General features: G+C 38.6%; 1 protein-coding gene across 1 annotated transcript in view; it reads left to right on the top strand.

Moving 5' to 3' along the window:
- The window catches only part of KCNQ3 (potassium voltage-gated channel subfamily Q member 3), a 455,649-nt gene that overhangs the window by 378,409 nt on the left and 49,570 nt on the right, over positions 1-27,670 (top strand). The window contains exons 5-8 of the mRNA XM_027845526.1: positions 6,314-6,469; positions 11,196-11,306; positions 19,355-19,450; positions 23,173-23,267. Of these exons, the coding sequence (XP_027701327.1) occupies positions 6,314-6,469; positions 11,196-11,306; positions 19,355-19,450; positions 23,173-23,267 (458 nt within the window). The remainder of the gene's footprint in view (positions 1-6,313; positions 6,470-11,195; positions 11,307-19,354; positions 19,451-23,172; positions 23,268-27,670) is intronic.

The raw sequence follows: 27,670 nt of genomic DNA, 5'->3' as shown, positions 1-27,670 counted from the left end.
TATATATAATATAATTATGTTAATTATATGTAATATATTATTTATATATTATATATAATATATTATATTGATTATATATAATATATTATTTATATATTATATATAATATAATTATGTTAATTATATGTAATATATTATTTATATGTTATATATAATATAATTATGTTAATTATATGTAATATATTATTTATATATTATATAATATAATTATATTGATTGTATATAATATATTATTTATATGTTATATATAATATAATTATATTGATTGTATATAATATATTATTTATATGTTATATATGATATAATTATGTTGATTATATATAATATATTATTTATGTAATATATAATTATATTAATTATATATAATTAATTATTATATTAGTATAACAATTGTTGTTGCTCAGCTATTTCAGTTGTGTCATCTTGACCCCATTTGAGGTTTTCTTGGTGAAGATACTTGAGTGGTTTGCTGTTTCCTTCTCCAGTTCATGTAACAAATGAGGAAACTGAGGTAAACAGGGTTAAGTGACTTGCCCAGGGTCACACAGCTAGTAAGTGTCAGACCAGATTTGAACTCAGGAAGATGAGTATTCCTGACTCCAGAACCAGAACTCTATCCACTTAGCCCCCTAGCTGCCCCAATATAATTATTATAATATAATAATATTAATTTTGGTACATTATGTATATTATATACAATTTAGGTGTGTATAGTTATCCCTTTCACATTGTGTTTCCTCATGATGGTTTCAATATATCATGGGTCAGCATAAGAAATTAAATTGGAATTTTGGGAGAGTTTTGCAGAAGCCACAGACAATATGCAAAGGCCAGCAGACAACACAGAAAAAGTTTAGAAACTCAGAAATGCATAAAATATACATATAGTATTATATAATATCAATATATTTTATCTTTTAATACCATAATAATTCAGACTTCTTCTCTGGTATGAAGGGAGGGCCAATCACAAGGGCATAGTGCCCCAATGCCTGTGATGTGGAAGGGATTACTGTATATACATATGTGTGTATATGTATATGTGTATACACACATACACACATATATATATAATGACATTCCAATAAATTGCACAAGTAAACAGAAAATGAGGTATTCTAAAGAGTTTTAGTATTTCTTTACATTGCCAAAGGGGATGGCTTGCTCCCTAAGGAGCATAATAGAGCTTTCGCTAAAAAGAGTTTGACACTCTCAGATGAATGCTGACCCAGATAAGGGTGGAGATAGCGAGGAACTTCACTGAGATTCAAGAAAAAAAGGGTTTTTGTTACCAATAACAGGATACAGAACCGTATGTAATGCATATAGAGTATGCTTTCTTGAGGAAACAAAATACATTGATTTACATTGCAGAGGTGGGCTGGCCTGGCTGTTACAAAAATTCTAATTTGAAGATATATCCTTATCTAGAAGGAAGAGGCAGGATGGTGCACTGCACAGAGAGCCATCCTCTAAGCAGGGAAAACCTGGATTCACATACAAGCTGTGTAACCATGAACACATCACTTAACCTCTCAATGCTCTATGCACTTCTCCAAGACTCTAAATTGCATAAAAGGTGCTGACCTGCATTGATGAAGGGGCATTTTAAATGGTGAGTTTTCTAAACTGATGAAAGCACAGGTCCAGTTCCACTCTTCTTCTCTTCCTATAAACAGTGATAAGGAACTATGGGACCAGACAGCATGGTGCACATTGCCACAGTCAAAGTTGTGTTGGCTGTAGCATACTCCCCAATGGGTTGTCCATTGGCTCATGTCCCCATGAGGAGACAGACCCTTACTATGACCATGCCAGAGCATCAGAGGAGGACAACGGACACCAGCAACTGCCATCAAAGGACCAAAACTTTGAGTCTATAAGTTGAGCCAGACAGTTAATTCCCTGATACTCCCTACAGTTTGCTTCCTGATCTCTTCTGGATTTCCCAGCCTGAATCTATGATCTGGTTCTCTTTCTTACTCACATCAGCCCTTTAGATTTTTATCATTCCCTGATACCATCCTAACCTAGTTTTTCTTCCCCTTGCTTAGACATCATCTCTTCAGCCTAATGTTGAGATTGCTTTTTCCTCAGCTGGAGCTTGCTTAATTACCTGTATAAATCAGTCTTGTCTCGAGTGGAATATCACACTATGCCAGGAGACTGTGATCTTCCATAAATCCTACCAAACTGGAAAATGTTTGGGTATGTACTCTGAGTGTTGGTAAATATTTAACTGCTGGCTCTCTGGGAGGAAAATGCACCTAGGACACATTTTTAAGTTTAATCTGAATTATCAACATTTTCTCCATTACTTTATTAAGTCTAGACAATCAACAAAGCAATAAACCAAGCCCTGGTTTTTTAGTGTTTTACCAATTTCCAAGGTATAAATGGTCACACTGAAAATTTAACAATTGGGCTTATGGGTTCTAGCTGACTCTAGCACACCCCTGTCTGTAACTCACTGTTAGTAAACATCCATGGACTAGATAAAAAGAGTGGCAAGGTTAGTGGAAAAAGATAATGAGCTTGCTTTAGGGCATGCTGGGCATGAGGTGGTGGTGGTGGTGGTGGAATGTCAGATCCTATGATTTAGAGATTAAAGGGATTTCAAAGATAATCTAGTCCAATGTCTACATTGTGGAGTTGGTGGGTATCTTAGAAATCAAGAACATTAAGGCTTTATGGGATTTAAGGAGTCATCTAGTCGTTTTCTTGTTTTAAGTACAGTGGAAAGAACACTGGATTTGGAGTCAAGGAACCTGAGATCAAATCCTGCCCCTGACCTGTGTGACTTTCTGTTGCCCAAGTCACTTTACAAGTCTAGACCTCGGGTTCTCATCTATAAAGCCAAAAGGTTGGAATAAATGGCTTCTAAAGTCTCTTCAAACTAGAAGTTTGTGATCCTATAACAGAACACAATGCTTCTCAAACTTTTTGGTCCCAGTTCCCCTTCACACTCTGAAAAATGACTGAGGAACCCAAAGAGCTTTTTTTTTTCATATGGGTTACATCTATTGATATTTACTGAATTAGACATTAGAAGTGATAAATGTTTAAAATATGTGTTAATTCATTTAAAACAACAAAAACAAACAAACCCATTATAGGTCAACATAAATAATATATTTTATGTATATATAAATTAGATGAATGGCATTGTTTCTCATATTTTTGCAAACCTCTTTATTGTCTGGCTTAATAGAAGATATCTGGATTCTTTTATCTGTTTCTGCATTTAATCTGTTGTAATATGTTGTTTTGGTTGAAGCTTATAAAAAAAATCTGACCTCATACGGATATGTAGTGGAAGAAAGGAAGGAGTATTTTAATAGGCAAATAATATTTGAGTATTATTGGGAAAGTAATTTTAACCTTGCAGACCCCCTGGAAAGGTCTAGGAAGGACCCCCAGGAATCCTCAAGCTACACTTTGAGACTCATCGCTCAAATGAAACTGAAATCCAGACACATGTGCACTGACTCGCCTGAGGTTACATTGCAAATGAGTGCTGGAGCCAGAACTACAGCTTATCCATCTGTTCTGCACTTAATTCTCTCCACCAAATAGGTGCTATTATTCATCCCCCGTTACTGGTTTCCAATAGCTTTAAAGTTGTCAAAGCATTTTCCTCATGATACAGTGATTCTGTTAAAGGTACATTCCATGTTTCTCCACCCAATCTGTTAAAGGCCAGGACTTTCTTGCCTAGGAATCTGATTCGTCAAATAGAATTGTGTGGCAGATCAAACTGCCCTGAATCAACAGACATCTTGGATCAAGAGGAAGAGAAGTGGGGAGGGTATTTAGGGAAGCACGTGGAGGAGATTTCTAGCTCAGTACAAACATATACATTCTTTCCAGGAATCCTAAAGATGCAAGAATTATAAGATGCCAGAACTGGGAGGCGCCACAAAGGCCATGTAATCCAATGTGTACCTAAGCAGGGATCCTTTTGGCCACGTACCCAGAAGGCTGCCACTCACTTTTTACTGAAAGCTCTCTAGTGAGCACACACCTCTTGCAATGGGTAGAGAGTGAGCTGCTTTGGCAGCCAAATCCTGCTTCAGATACTCACTTTGTTGTTGAGTCATTTCAGTCATGTCTGACTCTTTGTGACCCCATTTGGGGTTTTGTTGGTGAAGATACTAGAGTGGTTTTCCATTTCCTCCTCCAGCTCTTTTGACAGATGAGGAAACTGAGGCAAACAGAGTTAAGTGACTTGCTCAGGTTCACACAGCTAGCAAATGTCTGAGGTCAGATTTGAACTCGGGGAGATGAGACTTCCTGAGTTTAGGTCTGGTGCTCTACCCACTGTACCATCTAGACATTTTCTAGCTATGTGCTAGTAATCTTGCTAGCCTTCTTCCCTAGGACACATCCTAAACTCATCTTCAATTTCCTCATCTGTAGAAGAGAGATTAAAAAGAGTGACAACCTCACAAATTAGTCATGAGGATCAGATTAGATATGCATTCAGTCAGTCAACTAGCATTTATTATGTGCCAGGCTCTGTGCAAGCAATGGGTATACAAAGAAGCAAAACAACAAAAAAAAGAAAATGGTCCCTGATCTCAAGGAGCTCACAATCGAATGGAGAAAACAATGTGCACACTATGTACAAATGAGATGCACACAAGATCCATTGGGGAAGTAGTCTTAGAGAAGTCATGAGCATTAAGGGGGATTGGGAAAGGCTTCTTGAAGAATGTAGGACTTTAGCTGAGACTAGGAAAAAGCCAGGAAGTGTGGATGAAGAGAGAGAGCATTCCAGGAGTTGAGAGAGAAGTGTCATTTGCATGAGGAACAGCAAGGAAGCAAGTGTCTTTGGACTGCAGAGTATTGGAGAGGAATGAGGAATAAGAAGACTGGAAAGGTAGGAAGGAATCAGCATATGAAGGGCTTTAAAAATATAAAGTTTCATGAATCTTAATGTGCTACATACATGTAAGGTATCATTATTCACGTAAAATGTATGTACATGTACATACACACAGATAGATGCAGGTAAAAATATACTCACATGTATCAACCTTATCATATAAAAATATAAGTTTATAAATATATCTTATCTCATGTGTGTATACATATATATGTTGTACATGTGTATATACACAGTCTGTACATGTACACATATATGTATATTATATATACTGCTTTACCCACCTTATCCAATATCCAATAAGTATGTATATATACATGCAAGTGTGTATGTATATATATACTGCTTTATCTGCCTTATATCATGTGTATACACATATATTACATGTGTCTATTTATATACATATGTATATATACATATTATGTGTATATGCATATAAATATGTGTGCATGCACATACATGTGTATGCTTCTTTATCTTATCTCATGTGTACATACATGTATGTGTGTGTGTTTACATGTGTTGTGTGTGTATGTTTGTGTATATACAGACAGTTTTACCTACCTTATTTCATTGGATCTTTACAACAGACCTAAACATTTATTTATTTATTTGTTTGTTCATCCATTTATTAAGCAGCTGTGATTATTAAAACCAAAAAAACCATATATCTATATGCTATTATTATTAAAAATAAAATCTTTTCATCCTTTCCACTACTAATAGGCCAACCAGGAAGTATAGCCAGTTCCTTCTCGTTATAATTTATGTTTGTGGCTCAGCCCTTTTCAGTTGGAGGCAGCATCACATTTCTAGGCCCAGCCTCTAGTTCAGGTCCTAAGGCCTGTGAAACTTTTCTCTACTCCCCTGATTTAGGAACAAGTCTGGTTTGAATCAAGGAAGGCCTATCCTGTTAAAACCAGAAAGGTGTCTACTAACCCAGATCCCTTGCCTTGTTGGATCCCACTTTCCTAAGATCCATTGTTCTGCCTGGAACCAAATCAGGGAGAGTGTGAGTTATTATGTTCCCCATCCTTAAAAAGAGAAATGAACAAAGAATTAATTGATAATTATGGGATTGCCAAAGATGACTAAGAAGGCAGGTTCCTAATAAGGTGGAAATATGATTATCCCTATTTTATAAATGATGAAGTTGAGGATCAGATAAGGCAAGTGAGTTGCCCAAGATCACCCAGCTGGGAAGGGGTAGAGCTGGGCATTGAACCCAAGTCCTTTGGCATTTGGTTCTGCACTCGAAAGAGTGTTCTACCATGATAACTCACACATGCATTGGGTTCTGTTTTTCAGGACGATCTCATTCCTTGTATTCTCCATTCTCATTCCCTCCCTAATGCAACACATTTATTTTTTACAGAAGCCAAGGGAGATCCATTGATGCTTTTCTTCAATTGCCTCCTTTTCCAGGAACTCATCACCGCCTGGTATATCGGGTTCCTGACGTTGATCCTTTCCTCATTTCTTGTCTACCTGGTGGAGAAAGATGTGCCTGAGATTGACGCTCAAGGAATGGAGACGAAAGAAGAGTTTGAGACCTATGCAGACGCGCTGTGGTGGGGCCTGGTCAGTCACAACCCATACAGCTTCTCTGAGATTGGCCATGGGGCAGATGATGAGGGGAAACATGGTGGTTGAAATCAAGAGAAGATGGCATGGGAGTGGGCTGCCCTTTTGTTTTCCTCGATGCAGCTAAAATCAGCTTACACGTGAAATGCACCATCTTTAATAAGAAAAGATGTTGCTACTGACCGACATCATCAGTAAGCCATAAGTGTTGTGTTGTTTTATCCAGCTATGGGAAGGATTTTACAGTGGCTTATCCATCTGAACCCCTTTATGATCAAGGACGTGTGTTTGGAAGAAGTTGTCATTTAATGGAAACCATAGTAGATCTGGAATTGAAAGATTTGGGGTCTGCATTTCATGTAACTGTGTGACCCTGAGTAAATCACATCACTTCTCTAATAACCTCCTTTTCTTCATCTGTAAAATAAGAATAATAACACATTGCCTCCTCTACAGGGTCATTGTAAGCAAAGGGGTTTATAAACCTAAAGTATTATGTAAATGCGAGCTTTTGTTATAGGTATCACAGAGTAGTAGAATTAGAAAGCTCAGTGGCACAGTGAATGGAGTGCCAGACCTGGAGTCAGGAAGACCTGAGTTCATATCTGACCTCAGACACTTACTAGCTGTATGAGCTTGGACAAGTCACTTAGCTCTATTTGCCTCAGTTTCCTTAGCTGTAAAATGAGCTGGAGAAGAAAACGGCAAACCATTCCAGTATCTTTGCCAAGGACATCCCAAATGGGGTCACAAAGAGTCAGGCATGACTGAAATGACTTAACAGCAACAACAACAGAGCTAGAAGGGGCCTTAAAGATTATCTAGTCCAAGCACAGCGTTTTACATATGAAGAAACATAGGCCCTGATAGAGGAAGACCTTTGCCAAAGGTCATAGGAGCACAGATTTAAAGCTGGAAGTCATTTCAGAGCCTGTCTAGTCCAGTCCTAACATTCTGCAGATAAGGAAACAAGTCCAGGGAGATTGTGACTTTCAGGGTCAAGGTCAAACAGGCAGTAAGCATCAGAAGTTGGATTTGAACCCAGGTCAGATACAAGATCGTGCAATCTTGGTGTATATTCAGAGGCCATGGAAAAGAGAGGATTGCTGAGCTGTTTAATGAACTTGTAATTAGTGTGTCATGAATAATGGAACCAGAATAAAAATGTTTCTGTAACTCATATTTATATAGCCCTTTCCTCATAACCTTATGAGGTAGATAGGTAGAGCAAGAAGAATTACTCCCAATTTATAGCCAAGGCAACTCGAGCTCAGAGAAGTTATAAGCATAGCTTTGAGGTGTCAGAGTCAGGGCTCACTACAGTTCTGGGCAAATTAAACAACCCTTTGTTTTTCGAACTCACCATGCCCTCCCTGTGCATTCTCACAGGTTATCCTCATGCCTAGAATGCACACCTCCTTCATTTCTCCTTGTCCAAAGCCTCTTTTTTTTTTTTTAAATTTAAGAGTCAGCTCAGGTGCCAGCTCCCCTGTGAAGCCTTCTCTGATCTCTCTCCTCACCCCCAACCAACCCTCAGTTGAAAATAATGTCTCCCCTCCCCTTTCCTACAGTTCATTGTCTGGATTTTTCCTTTGCACCTATCACCCTTTACCTTGTATTATACTTAGCCACATACATCTCTGAGCCCCAGCTTCAGACTCCGTGAAGCAAAGATTGTGTAATTTTACATCTTTGCATCCTCTGCCCTGCCCCAAACAGTGACTTGTACACAGCAGGTTCTTAAGTAAATTTTTGCTGAATGGGGAAGTTGGCATCTTTGCTGAGCCTTTAGGATTACATAGGCAAACCTTAGGGGAAATGTCATTTAGGTTGGAGGGAACACTGGGATGGAATGGGAAAATGTAGAATATTTCTGAGGCAGAGCAAGTTGACATTTTGGCTGGAGCATAGACTACAGGAAGGAGAAAAAAAATCAGAACTTCCCTAGTGTTCTAAAAGTTCTACTCTGGCTCTCATTGATTGGACAACAATAGGTCCCTGCCCAAGCACCACTTAATGGTTGTTTTGGGGGCTGTGCTGGCTCAGAGTGAATGTAAATAGTAATTGTTTTTCTTCTGACCAGAAACCCTCAGGGTGTTCCCCTCCCAGTTTGATTTTTTTTTTTAATTAAAAAAAAAGCTATCCCTTGGCTCACTTTTGTTTTTGTCAAGGCAATGAAGTGACTGCCCAGGGTCACACAGCTAGTAAGTGTCAAGTGTCTGAGGCCAGATTTGAACTCAGTTCTATCCTGAATCCAAGGCCAGATGCTCTATCCGCTGTACCATCTAGCTGCCCCAGCATGGCTCACTACTTAATCAGCCCAAATCATTGAATGGGCATTGCCTCAGTCAAAGTAAGAACTCAGAAAGACCTTAATTTAAAAAGGCCAAGGTCTCCCACTGCATGCTGGGCCATCTCCAGTAGTCCTGATCTATATCTAGCCATTGGACCCAGATGGCTCTGGAGGAAAAAGTGAGTCTGGTGACTTTTCACAGACCTCCCTCACTTAAATCCAATTCATCTACAAGTCATGGCACCACCCTCCTGATGTCATGATCGTCTTCAAGAATGAAGGACAAACCACACAACCACAACCACACACAAAAGTTTTACTCTAAGTTATTGGTTTGGAACTTGGAATGCATTCTTTCACACAAATGGTGTTATATATGGTTGTTAATTTCAAAGTTGAATCATAATAGAGGTAGAATCATAAAAAATAATCAAAGGTCATCTTTTCCAATCTTTATCTGAATAGGAATCTCTTCTACAATACCACTGAAAAATGGTCACGTACCTTCCATTTGAAGACTGATCCCCAGCCCCTTAGTGATGGAGAGCTCACTGCTTAGCAGAGCAGTTGTTTCCATTTTTGGTACTTTAAATACTCTGTGTGCATGTGCACACATGTGTACACACACACACACACACACACACATACCACTAATGACATTTTTTCAAGCATGAAGGTAACAGTATCTCACATCTGTATAGCATCCTAGACTTACAAAGCACTTTCCACAAGATAGAGCTGTGAAACAATTTTAAACAAAACAGGCTCAGAGAAATTAATTTTTCCTCACAATCACACAACTAACAAGAATTAGAACTTGAATTTGAACCCTGACTTCCTGCCTTCAACTCCAACATTTGACTGAACCAGTATTTCTCAAAGTATGGTCTAAGAACCACAGGCAGTATCCAAGGCCCATTGCCAGGGTCCAAGAAAATAAACTATTTTCAAGATAATAAGCTATTTTAATTTCTAATATGGTAAATTTTGATAGATGTGACCCATATAAACAACAGTTCTATGGGGGGAAAGTCACCTATAATTTTTAAGGGTATAAAGGAGCCCTGACCCTCTAAAATTTGGGAACCACTGGACTAGGCCATGTTGTTCTACTTGTATACATGTACCAAAAAATTCATATACACATATATTTATCGTGTCATTCAATCTCTTGGCACCCTAGGTAACTCTAATGAGTTATAAATTACAGATGAATTGGCTTCTGCATATAGATGTGTGTATTAAATGTGTATATTATATGTCTCTCTATAATATATATGTATCATATAAAGTGTTATATTTATTGTATTTGTGTACATAAATATTTTTCCTAGGAGTAGTGGTGGCCTAGACCTGTGATTCTCATCAGTGTAGAGGAACTATATGCATTGAAATTCTCTCCACTGTTGTAAATCAGCAACAGGTCTATAATTTATAAAATTTTAGAACTATCTGCTTCACCAAGAGGTAAAGTTACTTGCCCAGAGTTACGCAGACAGTATGTATCAGAGTTAGGACTGGAAGCCAGATCTTTTTGATTCCAAGACTAGCTTTCCACCACCATCCTCTCTATTCTGCCTGTCATACCACACCCCACCCCAGCCACATGCACACTCATACATGCAATGTGTTTATTTTTATATATGTAGAGAGAAATAAAAGAGGAAGTAGAAAGGAGATTCTCCAAGGCAAATATTATAATCTACTTCCTTTTTATTTAATTCTGCAAAAGATCAAACGCTGAAATGACTTTGTTGGATTTGGGGTCATGAGTCAATCTGTCCATAGTCCTGAAAAAGGAAATTTTGATCTGCACACACACACACACATACACATACACACACACACACGTGTATGTACATATACATACAAACTTTGATCATTTAATATATGTATCCATACACACACATAGATATATACACATATATCTATGCTTGTGTATCCATATATGTGTGAAACAGACCCTTATTAAATAGTTCCAAAGAAATTAAACATATATTGTCATTTTCAAATAAGAGCACCGTTCTGACATTTGCTGAGTATCATGCCATGCTTTTCTTCTTTTTTAGTAAAGGCAACAGATAAAGAAATATATGTGTGCATATAACACACACACACACACATACATATATATATATTATATATATACACATACATATATATGTATATGTGTATATATATACACACATATTTATGCATATACAGATATATGTATATATGTGTATGTATATATATATGTATATACACATATATTTAAAACCTTTGATTCTGGTGTCTGCCAGGCCATCTGTCTAATACCTATTTAAACAGGCTTAAGTGCCTAGAAGGCCAGCACTTACACTTACACAGCCCCAGAGGGTGGAGTTTGGGAGGGTTACCCTGAACTTACCTCCCCTGTACTGTACCATGACAAAATTGTTCTTTGTACAGATTACCCTGGCAACCATTGGTTATGGAGACAAGACCCCCAAAACTTGGGAAGGCCGTCTGATTGCAGCCACCTTTTCTCTAATTGGAGTCTCATTTTTTGCTCTTCCAGCTGTAAGTATCATTATAATTGCAAAGTCGTGGTTGTAGAATACTTTATAAAGATGGTCTCATTAGATGCTCACAGTAGCTCTGTAAGGTCAATAGTTCAAGCATTTATTTTACAGATGAGGAAACCAAAGCTTGGAGAGGTTAAGCCACCTATTCAAGGTCACACTACCAGTTAGTGGCACCTACTCTACTAAAACCCTGGTTTTAGTTGCTATATGGCCCTCGTGTTAGCATACTAACTGACAATGTCTGAGCAGAGACATAGGATATAAAGGAGATGGCCTGGCCAAGTGTAAATCAATAGTTTCCAGGATTAAAGAGGTGATAATCTCCTGTCCTCTGCCCTCATCAGACCACATTTGTGGGATTATATTGAATTCTGAGTGCCATGTCTTAGGAAGGACATTGATTGGGGGTGGAGGGGAGGAGTAGTGTCCGGAGGATGACAGCCAGCATGGTGCATGATCCTGAGTTCTGAATTATAAAAATTGAAAGAATCATCTAATAGTCAACACACACACACACTCACACACACAGAGTTTACAGATTAGGAAACTGAGGACCAAAGAAACCAAACAACTTGGCCAAAGACATACAGCTAATTAACAGTTGATCTAGGATTTGAACCCTGGCCTTCTGATTTGCTATTTTCTTGACTGAGAAATAGATGATGCAGGGTCCTTGGAAAGACTGTGAAATAAGGATCTAATAAACTTATTCTCTCCAAGATATGAATGACTGACAAAACAATCCACTTCAGTGAAGTCCTCCTATGATGCTTTATTGTGGTGTGTATTGATCCTGGATTCTCAAAGATCATGTTGGCATACTATAGGCTGTAGCCAGTCCTTCCAAAATGGAAAGGCTTTGAATATGGGACCAATGATACACTTTATGTCTGTCCTCTGAGTATCAACGTAGCTAAGTTTGGAGAGGCCCATCACAACATTGGTTGTTGGACCAGATTGAATAAATGTTATAGCCACAGCAAGTTCCAGAGACCATCTACTAAGTCACAGAGGGGATTCAATTTACATTGACCCCCATAACTGAATCCACATATTCTTGAAGTACTGGGGAAAGCTTACAATGTGACATCTTCCTGGGGACATTTGTATTTTAACTTTAAAGAACAGCATTAATCTAAAAGAATGAATTTCTAATGGTGGAATTCTGGGTATCAGTGAACCATTGAAAAGAAGGAGGGGGAGAGTATTCCAGGCATGGGTGGCAGCCAGAGAGAATGCCTATAGCTGAGAGATGGAATGACAAGTGTCACTGGATCAAACATATCAAAAAGTAAGGTATAAGAAAACTAGAAAGGTAGGATGGAGTTAGGTTATGAAGGGCTTTGAACTTCAAATAGAGGATATTGTATTTACTGCTGGAGGCAATAGGGAGCCACTGGAATTGATTAAATGGGGGAGGGGTGACACAATCAGACCTACATTTTAGGAAAATCACTTTAGTGGTATGAATGGAGGATGGATGGAAATGGAGAGAGACTTAAGGCAGGCAGATCTACTAGTTGACTATTGTAATGGTCCAGGCATGAACTGATGAGGTCTTGTATTAGAAGGGTGGAAGTGTCAGAGGAGAGGAGGGAGTATATTTGAGAGATGTTTCAAAGGCGAAATTGACAGGCATTGATGACAGATTGGATATGGGGTGAGAAACAGTGAGGAATTCAGAACGACTGCCAAGTCATGAGCCTGAGGGACAAGGAGCGTGGTGTTGTCCTCCACAGTAATAGGAAAGGGAGGCAAGGAGGATTTAAGGAAAAAATATAACAAGTTCTGTTTTGAACATATTGAGTTTGACATGTCTACTGGACATCTAATTTGAGATGTCTGAAAGGCAGTTTGGGGATATGAGACTGGAGGTCAGCAGAGAGTTTAAGAGCAAGACAGGAAGGTGTGAGAATCATCAGCATAGAGATGGTAATTAAATCCATGGGAGCTGAGATCACCAAGTCAAGTAGTATAGAAGGAGAAGAGAAGAGGGCCCAGGACAGAGCCCTGATGACATGTATGATTAGAGCTTGGGATATGGAGGATTCAGCAAAGGAGATAGAAAAGGAGCAGTCAGACATGAAGCAGGAGAACCAGGAGACAACGGGGTCTCAAAACCCAGATAGAAGAGAGTTTCAAGGAAAAGAAGGTGATCAACAGTGTCAAAGACTGCAGAGAAGTCAAGGAGAATGAGGATTGAGAAAAGCTAGCAGATTTGGCAACTAAAAGATCATTAGTAACTTTTGAGAGAGCAGTTTCACTGGAATGATAAAGTTGGAAACCAGATTTTCGGGGATTAAGTAGTAAGAGGAGAGAGAGTGGGGACACTTATTATAGATGGACTTTTTAGGAGCTTAACTACAAAAGGCAGAAGAAATACGGGATGATAGGGATGGAAGGATCAAGTAACAGGTTTTTTTCAGGATAGGGGAGACATGGCGTATCTGTAGGCAGTAGATAATGAACCAATAAAGAGGGATAGATTGAAAAAGAGTGAAAGAGTGGGGATGACAGAAGGGGCAGTGTATTGGAGGAGATGGGATGGAATATGGTTACCTCAACAAGTAGAAGGGCTAGTCTTGGCATAAGGAGTAAGGTCATTTCATCATATGAGACAGAAGTGAAGAAGGAGATAGTAGCAGAATGTACCTGAGTGATAGGAGATTAAGGGGACAGAAAAAGAAGGAACTTATGGCAAGTGAACTAATTTTTTTTCTGTAAAACAGGAGGCAAGTTTCTCAGCAGAGAGGGTTGGGGAAGTGGAGCCATGGGAGGTTTAAGGAGGGATAATAAAGTTTGGAAGAGCCATTGTGTAGAACGGTTTAGTGAGTTATTAAGGGAGGCATAGTAGGATTGCCTAGCAACAATGAGGGTCCACAGCTGAGGCTATGTAATATAAATCTGTAGTGAATCCAGCCAGAACAGTTGCACTTTCTCTTCCTGCCTTCAGCAGCACATGTGTAAGTGCGAAGGCAATGAATGGTAGGAGTAATCAAAGACTGAGGCTTGACTGGACATAACAACATGATAATGGTGGAGGGATTCAAGAGAGGAGGACAGTGCAGAAGTGAATTGGTTATCCTAGGAGTCAATGTAGGAGAACAGGAAAGAATGGTTAGTACAGGGTAAATGGCCTGGGAGACCATTGAGGGGTCAAGGGCTTCAGCATTCACGGTGTGAGTGAAGACTAGGGTTATGTAAAGAAAGGCAGAGGGAGAGGTGAAAAGTCAACATATTATAATTGGATAAGAGGATTTCAGAATTCTTGAACATGAAGGTGGTACATCTGTGGGGGATGGCCAGATCAAGCATATGTTTTTTTGAGCGTGGAGCTGAAGTGGAGTAGAGAAATAGCTCATGGTGAGGAGAGCAGGGAGGAAGAGTAGGAACTGAGAGGGCAGGGTAAAAGAGGGAGAATCAGTGTGAATGTTGAAGTCGCCTAGTAGAAGAGCAGGACAAAATAGTAACAGCATCAAACTAACAACAACAAAATCAAAGCCTAGAGTGGGAGCAGAGTTATGAATGTTCTCTCTGTCTCTCTGTCCCTCTCTGTGTATCCTGTGTCTCTCCTCTTCTCTGTCTCTTTATCTTTGTCTCTCACTGTCTCTGCTTCTCTCTCTTTTTTCCTCCCTCTCACAAAAATTACTTGGTATTTATTTTGCATATATTTTCTGTTTTCTTCTGGATAAACATGTAGTCCTCACCCCTTGCCATTAGAATGTAAGTTCCTTTAAATTAGGAACTGATTCACTTTTATTTCTATCTTCCCATCACCTTGAGCAGTGACTAGCACAATGCTTAATTGTGCTTAATTGAATTGAATACTTACCCTTTTGAACATTATCTTTTCCTCTGCATTTTCCCTATTGACAACATTCTCTTCTGTCTGCTATTTTCTAAGCTCTGTTATGTTGCAGGTCACCTTCCTTCTCTGGTCTAGGAATCTTTCACAGTTTCCGAGCTAAAAGTCATTTCAAAGGTCTACTATAAAAATCCATAATTGTGTAGAAGAGGAAACTAAAACCAGATAGGTTAAGTAATTTGTCTAAGTTCACATAGGTAAAAACTATCAGAAGACCCCAATTTCAAAGCTCACTTTTTTGTTTGTTTTTGTTTTAGCCCATCCATACTTAGAGTGAGGAGGCTGGACAAGATGACCTCTCAGTTTCTTCTGTAGCTCGGAAATTCTATGACTTTAGGTCTGATGAAGATGAGAACTCAAATTTTATTTGCTTCCTATAGACTACTATAATAAAATTATCTTAAAACAATATTTAGGGAAATAGCAAAACTCCTTAAGAAGGGTTTCATGTATGTTTAATTCAATTCAATTTGAGAAACCCTTCTTGATCACCTCCTCTGTGCTTGTCATAATGGGGTACTCAGAAGCTTGAGGCACGCTCACTACTTTCAAGTGCGTAATCACCTTGGAGAGACAAGACACATGAAACGAACAACAAATTTTCTATTCAATAATAGGTGTTTTATTAAGTGTTTGCTATATGCCAGGCACTGTACTAAGCAATGAGGATACAAAGTGGGATAGAATGGAAAGACCTAGAGTTAAAGGACCTTGGGACCACTCAAATTGTCTGGATGTTTTTTCTTGATATCAAGTCTCAATTTGACTCTTTACAATTTCTACCCATTACCTCTAGATCTATCAGGGACCAAACAGAACAAGTCTAACCTCTCCCCCTTAAAATAATAGTAGCTACTTAGTAGTTTGTATAGCACTCATTTTATCTCATTTTATTCTCACAGCATCCCTGGGAAGTAGGTACTGTTATTATTCCCATTTTACATATGATGAAACTGAGGCACAGAGAGGTTGAATTACTTGTCCAGAGACCTATAGCAAGTAAATAAGCATCTTAGGCAACATTTAAACTGAAGTCTTCCTGACTCTAGGACCTGAGTCTAGCACCTCTCTCCAATATGACAACCAGCTGCCTCTAATGACAATTCATCATCTATTTGAAAGCAGCAATCATATCCTCCCTAAGTCTTCTCTTCTCCAAATTAAAAATTCCTAGTTACTTCAACCAACCAACCAACCAACCAATCAACCAACTGATCAATAAAGCAACACGCATTCCTCAAGCACCCCTAAGTGCCAAGCATTGCACTGACATACATTCAACCCCCATATTGCATGAATGTAGGGAAGTTTTGCTTTCTAGCTTACCCTCCTCTGTCCTTCCTAAAATAAAATGGGGTATCTGGTACTGAATGCATTACTCCAGGTGTGTGGTGACCAGGGCAGGATATAATGGGATTATCACCTCCTTGTTCCTGAATGCTCTGCCTCTCTTCATGTAACCAAAGAACCCACTGACTTTCTTGGCTTTCACCTCACAGTGTTGACTCTTTTGGAGCTTGTGGTCCATGAAAACTTTCATGTATTTTTTGGTTGAATGATTATCTAGCCATACTTTGTATTTACATTTATCCAAATTAAATTATTAGACTGCCCACCATTCTAGCTTGTCAAGATCTTTTTGAATCCTGACTTTTTCATCCATTGTGTTAGTGATCCCTCTCAGTTTTGTGCCATCTGCAAAATTGATAAGTGTGCCCTTTATGCCAAGTTATTGATAAAAAACATTAAATGGCCCAAGGTTGAACATAGATCCCTGGGGTACTCCATTAGAGACTTCCTTCTAAGTTTACATCAAACCTTAATGACTGCTTTTTGTCTGACCATTCAGCCTATTCTGAAAGTATCTAATCATGCTATTGTCTAGTCCAATACTTCTTAAACTTTTTCCACTTGTGACCCCTTCAGCACTTCTTAAACTGTGGATTGCAAGCCTCTAGTCCATATGGGGGCTGTCTCCAGTCGTCCTGATCTATATCTTGCCACTGGACCCAGATGGCTCTGGAGGAGAAAGTGAGGCTGGTGACTTTGCACAGCTTTCCCTCACTTAAGTCCAGTTAACTTGCAAGTCATGGCATCATCTTCCTGATGTCATGTCCTCTTTGAGAACGAAGGACAAACAACAACAACAACAATATATATGTTTTCCAAGTATATAATATGACACTGTGACATCTTTGCTAAAATCTAGGTAAATTCTATCTACAGCATCCCTATGATCTACCACTTTAGTAACCTTATAAAAAGGAAGGACATAATATTGGTCTGGGATGACCTTTTCTTAACAAAGCCACTCTGGCTCTTTGTGATCCCTGATTCCTTTTCTAAATGATCACTATCTCTTTAAAAAATTCATTGTGTAATTTTGCCAGAAGTCTAAGTCAAGCTGAAGGGCCCATAGTTAACCAGTTCTATTCTCTATCTTTTGGAAAACTGAGACTATCTTTAACCCCTTTCCAACTTGCTGTTATCCTATTATGCTTCTTTCTTTCTTCACAAATTAAAATATGAACAGTGCATAGTAAGGATCCAATATTCAATAAGATTCAAGGAAGAGATTACTTTTAGCTGGGAGATCAGGAAAGACTTCATGGAGATAGTAGCATTTAATCTGAGTCTTGAAGGTAAGGAAGAACTTCAGCAAACAGAAATGTTAGAGGTAGTAGATTCTAGTGTAGATTCCAATGAGGGGGTGGGGGGAGGTGGGAAGGACAGCATGAACAAAGGATCAGATGTGAGAAATGAAAGAAGAGAATGGGGAAAAAAAGTAGTAATCAAATCGTGGGATATGGAGTTAGCCCAAAGCTGTCATTTTGCAGAGAAAGAAAGAGGCTCAGAAAGGAGAGGATACTTTCCCCAGAATACATGAGTGATGGATCTATAATTTGAACTCTGGTTGCCTGACATTTATTCCAGTGTTCTTTCCACTGTTCACTACAGGCACTCAATTCCCTAAAGATACTGTTTCATGTCTGTTTGTCCTGTATGTCATCCAGTCAGGAAGGTCAGAGGTCAGAGCTCTGAACTGGGCACTGAGGAGGTGGATTTCATGGAGTTCGTACTATAGGAGTACAGTGGGTATGTGAAAGGGAGGACAAACAAGGAAGTGATGAGAAGGGGAGGGTAAATCTGGAAAGGATGAGTATCATGTCATTGACCATAGAGAAAACGCCTTGAGGTCCAGGATTGCCCCAGATGATGAAGAGATGACAGAGAATGGAACAAGAAGGGATCCCTTTTTTTTCTTCCCAAGTCTACCATCTTCCCAAACAGACATTCCTAAAGCTATTACACAGACAAGAATCTTTTCTTCCTCCACTTTAGGTAGAATGTGGTAGATGATTAAATACCAAAATGCATATTTTTCCAACAGTCACTCTTCCGAATGCATTCATTGGTGAGGTTTTATAAGTGCGTGACTTCTTCTGGGTCTTCTTGTTCACCTGGGGGCATATTCTCTTTATAGTGTCCTAGGGAGCTAAATTAAAAATAACAAAAGGAACACTCGATTTGGAGCCAGAAGAACTGGGTTCAAATCCAACTCTACCATTTAATATTTGGACAAGTAAACCTCATCCCTCTGGGTACCTTAGTTTCCTCATCTGTAAAATGAAAGGATTGACTAGATGACCATAGACTCTCAGCATTAAGTCTGTGATCCTCTGATTCTATGAATGTTCACATTTATATAGTATTTTAAGGATTGCAAAGCATAACTTTATATTGTCTAGGGCACTGCTATTAGCATTCATGGCTAATAGAACAAGGGACCTGAAGTTAGGAAGTCAGATCCTGCTTTAGACAATTGCTAGCCATGTGATCTGCGCAAGTCACTTAACCTCTGTCAGCCTCAGTTTCCCCAACTATAAAATGGAAATAGTAACACGACTTACCTCCCAGTCCAGGATTACTGTGAGGATAGAATAATATTTGTAAAGTGCTTTTCAAATCTCAAGGTACCATAAAAATACTATTATAATTATTATTACTATGGCTTTATGAATACAAATCAATCAATTTTACATGCATTTATTAAGTTCCTACTATGTGCTACAAACTGTGTTCAGTGTTGGGAATATAAGGACAAAGAAAGCAGAATGATTATCTAGAGTGCCCAGGGCTCTGTTCTGATTGTTTTTGTTAATGTTTCTTTTAATCAGGGAATTCTTGGATCAGGGCTGGCTCTCAAGGTACAAGAACAACATCGACAGAAACATTTTGAGAAAAGAAGGAAACCAGCAGCTGAACTCATACAGGTTTGTTTTCTCTGGCTTTCTAATTGTAAAGATATCAGCTATATTTTTAAATGATGCCATGCTATCCAGGGATATTTTCTTTGTGTGGGTGTGTGGGTGTGTGTGCACATATATGCTCATGCATGCATCTGTGCCAGTGCTTGGTGGCTGACTCCCAGGGTTCCATGACCCCTGTCACAAGGACATCCAAGAGAACAGAGAAGAACTTGGAAAACATCATCAGAAATTCAGATGCTCTAGACAATGTGACACAGAATGTTTCAATCATCTTGTTCTTCAATAGTCTCTGAACCTAAGACCTCAGATAGCTGCTGCTTCACGCAATGTACAAGGCTTTTGCCAGAATATTCAACATAAGAGGACACAGCATGATTCTAGAGGGGAAAACTACTCAGGGAAGCAGATGCTCCAGAGCTTTACTGCTCTTCCACAAACAGTTTTCACAGGATTCTCTGGTTTTTCCTTATTTTCAACAGAAGTAGCTCTATGAACACAGTTTCAGTACCACTTTGAGGAACAGTGACACAGAGGCCTGGACTTACTCTGCTTTTCTATAATCCCCTGGCCAACAAAGTAGAAGAAAAACTGGTGCCCTCTTTAGGATTTTGGTCAGCAGCTGCTGCCTTCTTACCTTCAAGTTCATTATATTCTTCTTTAATTGTGGCAAAATGACTATATGCATCCATATATATATGAAGTAGATAGATAGATAGATAGATAGATAGTAGATGGATGGATGGATAAATGGATAGATGATAGATGGATAGGTGGATAGATGGATAGATAGATAGATAGATAGATAGATAGATAGATAGATAGATAGTAGATGGATGGATGGATAGATGTTACATAAGTAGATGGATAGATGGATGGATGGAGAGATAGATAGATAGATAGATAGATAGATAGATAGATAGATAGATAGATAGATAGATAACATTTACTAAGTGCTTACTATGTGCCAGGCCCTGTTCCATGTGCTGGAAATACAAAAACAAGAAAACAAAATAGTCCCTACTTTCCAAGAGCTAATAAGTGAAGAGATCTGGGAAGAGAGGATAGGAGAAGGAAAGAGAGGAAAGGGAAGATGGAAAGGAAGGAGGATATCAGCATGAGGGCAAGGCAGCCAGAGTGATATTAGAGCAGATCAGAGGGTGAACTGGAAGTAAAATGAGTAGTTCCTGAAGACAGTTGCTCCCTGTGCCAAACAGAATAGGCTTAAGGCTATAAGAGTCTGTCCACAACTGGCACTCTGACATTTAGAAATGAAAAGGACAAATAAAGTTAATTATATAGTCCATCTACCATAGCTCATCCCCCAGCTGAATTCCTTTGACCTGGGCTTAATCTCATGTTGTGTGAGAAGTCTACTTTAGTATTAAGGAAATGTTTTCCAAATTTAATAAAAACCATTTCCTCATGAGCAGAATTCTCATCTTCTTCCCATATTAAATTCAGCTGAGCCTGTGAAGTGTTGGGAAATGTTACAGACATATCAAAGTTTTTAACATCCCAACAGCCTTTGAACAAAGAACGTGGCTTTCACATAACTCCAATGTGATGTGAAAAGAGTTTCTTACATTTCCACCAGGGGGTGCTCCTTCCTTTGAATGCAATTATGGGGCTGGGGAGAAGGGCATAAAATCTTTGGAATGCATTTCTGCTACAGTTTGGGTCAGAAAAGGGCAGAAAGTTGAATTTGATTATATTTAATTTCCCAATAACGAAGTTAAATCATCACCTCACTCCCCCCCCCCCCCCTTGAGTATACTTTAAGACTCTAACCATCACTAGGCTGGGTTAAGCTTTTTTGTTGTTGTTTAAGAATCACAATCTATTAAGTAATCAATTAAGAAGCATTTGTTATTGAATTTTAACAAGCACAGAATGTTTAAACTAGAGGCGATCTCAGGGGTCATATAGTGTAACTCTGTTGTGTACAGATGGGGAAACTAAGACCCTGAGGGGTGAAGGACTGAGGTCATATGACTAGTCAAGTAGCAAGTGGAGTGACATATTATGCATAGTGGATTGTGAGTTGAAGTTAGGAATACCTGGCTTCACATCCTATCTATGATGCTAGCTCTGGAACCACGGGAAAGTCATTTCATTGTTTATTGCCCCCAAGGCAGAAATGTCAAACATGGAAGGCCACAAGCTACCCCCCAACCCAGATTAACTAGATTAAAATGTATTTTGGAAATATTTAACAAAATAAACAAAAATGCAATAAAACATAATATTAATATATGGTTTTCTACATACATATGTGATCCATAAGGATCCTTATGTATGATTTAGTGGCCCTTATTTTTACTTGAGTTTGACCCCACTGGTTTCAGGCTATATATAACCTATATGAATTGTCATCTTGCAGTGGTAAAAAAAAAAAAAATTTCCACATTGAGATTTCCCCACACTGATGAAAAAAACATGGGATTATACTTTTAGAAATGGAATGGACTTTAGAGTTCATTGTGTCCAAAATATCTACATATTTACAAATGAGGAAACTGAGGCACAAAAGGTTGTGAGTTGCTTAAGATTATACAGGTTGTAGGGTTTGAAACTAGTTTCTATGACTCCAACTTTGTTATTCATTCTGCTTCACAAGGTTGAGAGGCCATGTCATATAAACATTAGGGAAAGAAACTACAGATAATGTTTAGTCTGGAGAAGAGGAAATTAGAGGAGACGTGAGAACTACATTCAAATATTTAAAGGGCTGCTAGGTGTCACACTGGATAGATTACTGGTCTTGGAATCAGGAAGACTCATCTTCTGGAGTCCAAATCTGGCCTCACACACTTACTAGCTGTGTGACCCTGGGCAAGTCACTTAACCCTGTTTACCTCAGTTTCTCATCTGTAAAATGAGCTGGAGAAGGAAATGGCAAAGCATTCCAGTATCTTTGCCAAGAAAACACCAAATGGGGTCACAAAGAGTCAGACACAACTGAAACAACCAAACAATAACAATAAAACAACAACACAGGGGAAGAAGCATTAAGCTTGTTCTGCTTTGTACTAGAAAGCAGACCCAGGAATTATGGGTAGAAGTTTCAATTGTGCACATTTATGTTTCAGCTTAGTATAAAAAATCAATTCAACTAGCATTTGTTAAGTATTTGTGATATGGCAGGTAATGTACCAAGCACTGGAGATGCAAAGAAAAGCAAACAGTATGGCCCTTGCCCTCCTTGATGTAGCTGAGGTCAAGATGATTGAGATTTAGCCAGAGTGGAAAAGTCAAAATTAGAATGAGTTAGACATAGTTGGAGCAAGGCAGGTGTCATCAAACCTGGTGAGACATGGCCAAGAGTGGTGAGGCATCTTCAGAATGAATGAAAAAGGCTGGATGGGAGGAACAGGGTTATGGTTTCCCTCCTCGAGGTCATCACATTCTGACAGAGGAGACAGCATGCAAACAACTATGTGCGCTCAAGATATATACAGGGTAAATGGGAAATAAACTAAAAGTTCCAGTTGTCCAAAAGTGGAATGGCCTGCCTCTGAAGGGAGTTAATTCCTTCTCATGAGATATCTTCAAGTGCAAGCTAGAAGGTCACTTGTGGGAAGGGAGAAAAGAAGGGAATAAGCATCTCTAAAGTGTCTACTACCTACCAGACACTGTGTGAAGCTCTTTACAAATATTAATTCCTTCAATCCACCCTTCAGAAACTCATTGTTGCTCTCCCTCCTTCTCCTTATTCTCTTTCCCAGGCTGCCTGGAGGTATTACGCGACTAATCCCAACAGGATTGATCTCGTAGCTACCTGGAGATTTTATGAATCCATCGTTTCTTTTCCATATTTCAGGCAAGTGGCATTTATTTACCCCTTGAATTTACAGTGTGTGACAGCTCTTTCTGATGCTTATGGATTTTGTTTTGATTCATGGTTTAACCAACTTCCTTTTGGCATTTCATTAAGTGTGTATTGATCTCTGAATGGCTGAGAAGGTTAGAAAAAGGTTTAAATATACCTGAGTGGCACCAGCTCAAGGTGGGGAAAAGTGAGAATTGCCATTCCCTAACAACAACATTTATATGGTGCTTTAAGTTTTGCAAAGTGCTTTATAAATACTATCTCATTTTGTCATCAAAATAAGGGTATTTTGAGGTAGATGCTATTATTATAATACCTATTTTTACAAATGAAGAAACTCAGGTAAATAGAACTTGACTTGACTGCCTGGGACATGTATCACCTGCCCTGACTTCATCTCACCCCTCCTGACTGTGTTTTGTCAACCATAATCCTGTTCCTCCCATCCAGCCTTTTTCATTCATTCTGAAGATGCCTCACCACTCTTGGCCATGTCTCACCAGGTTGAATGACACCTTCCCTGCTCCAACTATATCTAACCCATCCTAATTATGACTTTCTACCCTGTCTATATCTTGACCTCAGCTTGACCTCAGTGCCATCAAACTTGATCCTGCCCTCCTTGCTCCCCATGATTTTGGCCTCTGGGATGAATTAGGAATAGGGAAAAAAGATGGAGGAGGAGAGAAAGGGAAAGATTACAAAATTAGTTATAATTGGAGTCCCACAGAAGTAGAGAAGCTGAGCTAAAGCCACCATCTATATATAAGAAGGGAAACCCACTTCCTTACTTTGACCAGGATGGAACATGGATGAAGAGTCCTCTCATTTCCTTTGTCAGAAAGCATTGTCCTAAACTTGTATTTGAAGTTTTAACTAATCAGAATCTTAGAGTTGGAATGGACTTTAAAGGTCAGAAAATTATAGAGTCACATCTACTCTAACCCTTGCAAATGCAGAGGAGAGTGAGCTCAAAAGTCCAATTTCTGTCCTCTATAAAGGAAAATAGTGGAAGGAGTTTCATACTCTACTTTCCAGCCCTCCAATCAAACAAATAAATCAAGCAAGCCCTGATTTGTAGCATTTGCCAATTTCCAAAGTGTAAATACTCACATTGAAAACTTAACAATTGTCTCTCCCGCCAACTCCAGTACAACCCTGACTCCATGGTTGACTCATGTTCTTTTCTGGTCATGCAATTCTTTGATGATATTTTTTGAATCACTTTTGGTGTGTGACTTCACACCTACCATCCACGTGTCCATTGCTTGCTGCATTATGGGTGACTAATTCTTTTTAGACTGTGGTATTTTGCTTCACAGTCATATATTGTAGCATCTCTGGAAATTAAAAAAGTGGTAAAAAAAAATATTTATATATGGCCTTTGTTTCAGAGAGAAGTTTGTGGTTATTGAAAGTACCTCACAGTTGCTGAAATGCAATCCAGGCTAATTTCTTCCTCACTATTTGCTAGGCCTAGTTCATTGCCCATTCTTGGCATCTGTCCAAGATAAATGTGCTGATGAACCAATGTAAGAGTGGCTCTGTATAGATGATGTGGTCCTCCAGGGGTTCTTGTTTGTGGGTAGCATTGCCCTAATTGCAGTAATACCTGAAACTTTGCAAAGCCTCCTAAATAAAATCCACAATCACTTTAAATCTTTGGCCTCACTATTCACACAGAAAAATAGAAGTGAATGAAGAAGGCCTATGGTCTAGACTATGATTTGCAGTTAGATGGATAGTCCAAAGAACTGGCATGTTGATCCTGACACGTATTAATCAAATATGATTTCAATTGTTTCATAAATGAGATAAATGATATCAACGATAACTGTTGAAGAATATCTTGTTAAGTAGTGAGTTTCCTGCAGCGATGTGCTGGAGCCATCTCTAACCAGCTTGTGACAGCTGTCAATTAAATTTTCAGTAGGAGCATCCATTCCTTGAAGTTAGCAATAACTACAAATCAAGGTCGGATTTATTGTTTTATTGATTGTCAAGGCTTAGGAAGCATAAATAGTGCAGATTAAACTTTAAAACGTATGTACATACTTCCCCCCCAAGATAACCTGGTTGTTAAACATTCACTACCACAAGCTTGCATTGCTTTATATGCATTGCTTGAGCTCAGCAGGAGTGCAGAAGGTTCAGGGAATTAAGTCATCACCAGAGTGGAGGCTTGGTGTTGTAGACAAACAACAACAACAATAGTAATAGTGTTCATACAGAGTTTTAAGGTTTGCGAAGCACTTTACATTCATTATCTCATTTGGGGCTTACAACAGCCCTGGTTTCCTGTCACAGAAAATATTTAAATAGATCCTCAATGATCATTTCTTACTAATGACATACTTCAAGTTGAGATTTGAGTAGATGACTTCTACAAACTCTTCAACCTCTCAGATTCTCTCATTTAGAATCCTCAGGCTCGAATTCTCTGGTTTTGTTATAGGTTCCATTATAACCTAAGTATTTCCAATCCACCTTACATTGTTGGTTTTTGAAGGAATATTTCTTTAAAGCCACTTCCATCACACCAGTTTCCTGCTCAAGAGACTACAATGCTTATCTTTTCAAATCAAAAGTCTTCTTTCTAGGATACAGTCAGGTGTATTGAAGCACCTGTAAAATAAGGGAGTTGTATAGATATGGCCTTGTATCCCTTTCATTCCTATCTATAGTCTATGGTCTATTGTCATCAGTCTCAATACCAGAGAGTCAAGTTAACTGGCTTCAGTTTTGCCTCAGAAAGTGTGTGCCTTTCTGCCTTCCTGTCTTTTTGTGTTACATTCACAATCACAAAATCTCAGAGTTAGAAGAACCAATAGAATAACAACAGAATCAGATAATAAGAATATGGCAAATTCCATGCATACGTAAGTCCTGGAAAAGGTCACGTTAAGTGTTTGTGTCTCCCGGTTCATGAATGTGTCTATATATGTATATGTATGTATGTGTGTATGGCTGTTTGAGAATGTGTATGTATGTGTTTAATTGAAACTATCTTCCTAACAGTCAGAGGCTCAGTAGCAATACATTATGCTAGAGATGGCTACTGTGAGACTACGAACATCTTTTAAGTCAATGTAGAATATGTTTTTCAAAAGAGAAAAAAAAAGGTCCCTAATGTTTTTCGCTTGGCAGTTATATTATGGTAAGAAAGCCTGTTAGGGAAAGGGTGTAACTGAATTCCAGCATGCCATTGTTATTGTCAAGGAAAAGACTGAAGATACCATCCAAATGTGTCCTTGGAAGCTGTCCCTTTTTCCCAACTAATTGGAGTAAATTGCCAACTTGAGAGCAGACATATCCGTGGGGCCATTGGTACCCTACATGTATTTTGTTGGCATTTTTTGTTACTTAGGCTTTTAGAAGAGTAAGGTGAACAGGAATAGAGATTGATATGTTCAGAACTATAACGGACCTTAAAGCCCAGAATAGCAGAACATAGAATATAGGATGAGGATGCTATAGCTGGAAGGCATCTAACATAGACTGTTAAGGCATAGAATATAGGATATTAGAATTGGAAGAGATCTTAGAACATAGAATGCCAGAATATAGAATGTTAGAGCTAGAAAAGACTTCCAATAGATGTTAGTGCTGGGAGGGGTCTTAGAGTATAAGAATATAGAATGCCAAAACTGGAAGAGACCTTAGAGAATTTTAGAACATTGAATACAGAATTTTATAGAAAGAATGGCTCTCAGGAGAGAATGATCAGTAGAATGTTACAGCTAGGATGCCTTAGGAATAAAAAATGCCTGGATTGGACCATAGAACATAGAATTCTAGGGTGGGAGTGGGGGAGGAGGGGAGCTGAGATGTGCTGTTTGTAGGAATGTGTGATTTGTTTCTTGCTGGACTGAAACTGTTCCCTGAATTCCTGAATTCTGGCTAATCTAGTAATCCCAAAGAGCACTTAGCATAATGTATAGTGTATGGTAGGTGCTTAATAAATGTTTTTAATATATTTTTTATTTTGTCAAATATTTTCCAATTACATTTTAAAACATTTTTAGCATTTATTTTTTTTTAATTTTGAGTTCCAATTTCCCTCTCTTCCTCCTACCCCTTGAGAAGACGAACAATATAGTATCAACTATACTTGTGAAGTCATGCAAAAATGTTGCTAGAGAAAACACACACGTGCACACACACACACACACACACACACACACACACACATGAACAAGGAAAAATAAAGAAAGTAAAGAAAGTGTGCTTCAGTCTGCACTCAGAGTTCATCAGTTCTCCCTCTGGAGATGGGTAGCATTTTTCATAGTGAGTTCCTTGGTATTATCTTGGATCCTTGTCTTGATCAGAATAGCTAAGCTTTTCCCAGTTGATCATCATTATAATATTGCTGTAATGTGTACAATGTTCTCCTT

This window comes from Vombatus ursinus, unplaced genomic scaffold (assembly GCF_900497805.2).
Source record: "Vombatus ursinus unplaced genomic scaffold, bare-nosed wombat genome assembly UNPS02014973.1, whole genome shotgun sequence".
NCBI classification, from domain to species: domain Eukaryota; kingdom Metazoa; phylum Chordata; class Mammalia; order Diprotodontia; family Vombatidae; genus Vombatus; species Vombatus ursinus.
Note: the sequence above shows the minus strand (reverse complement) of the source record. Positions and strands in the feature narration are given on the sequence as shown.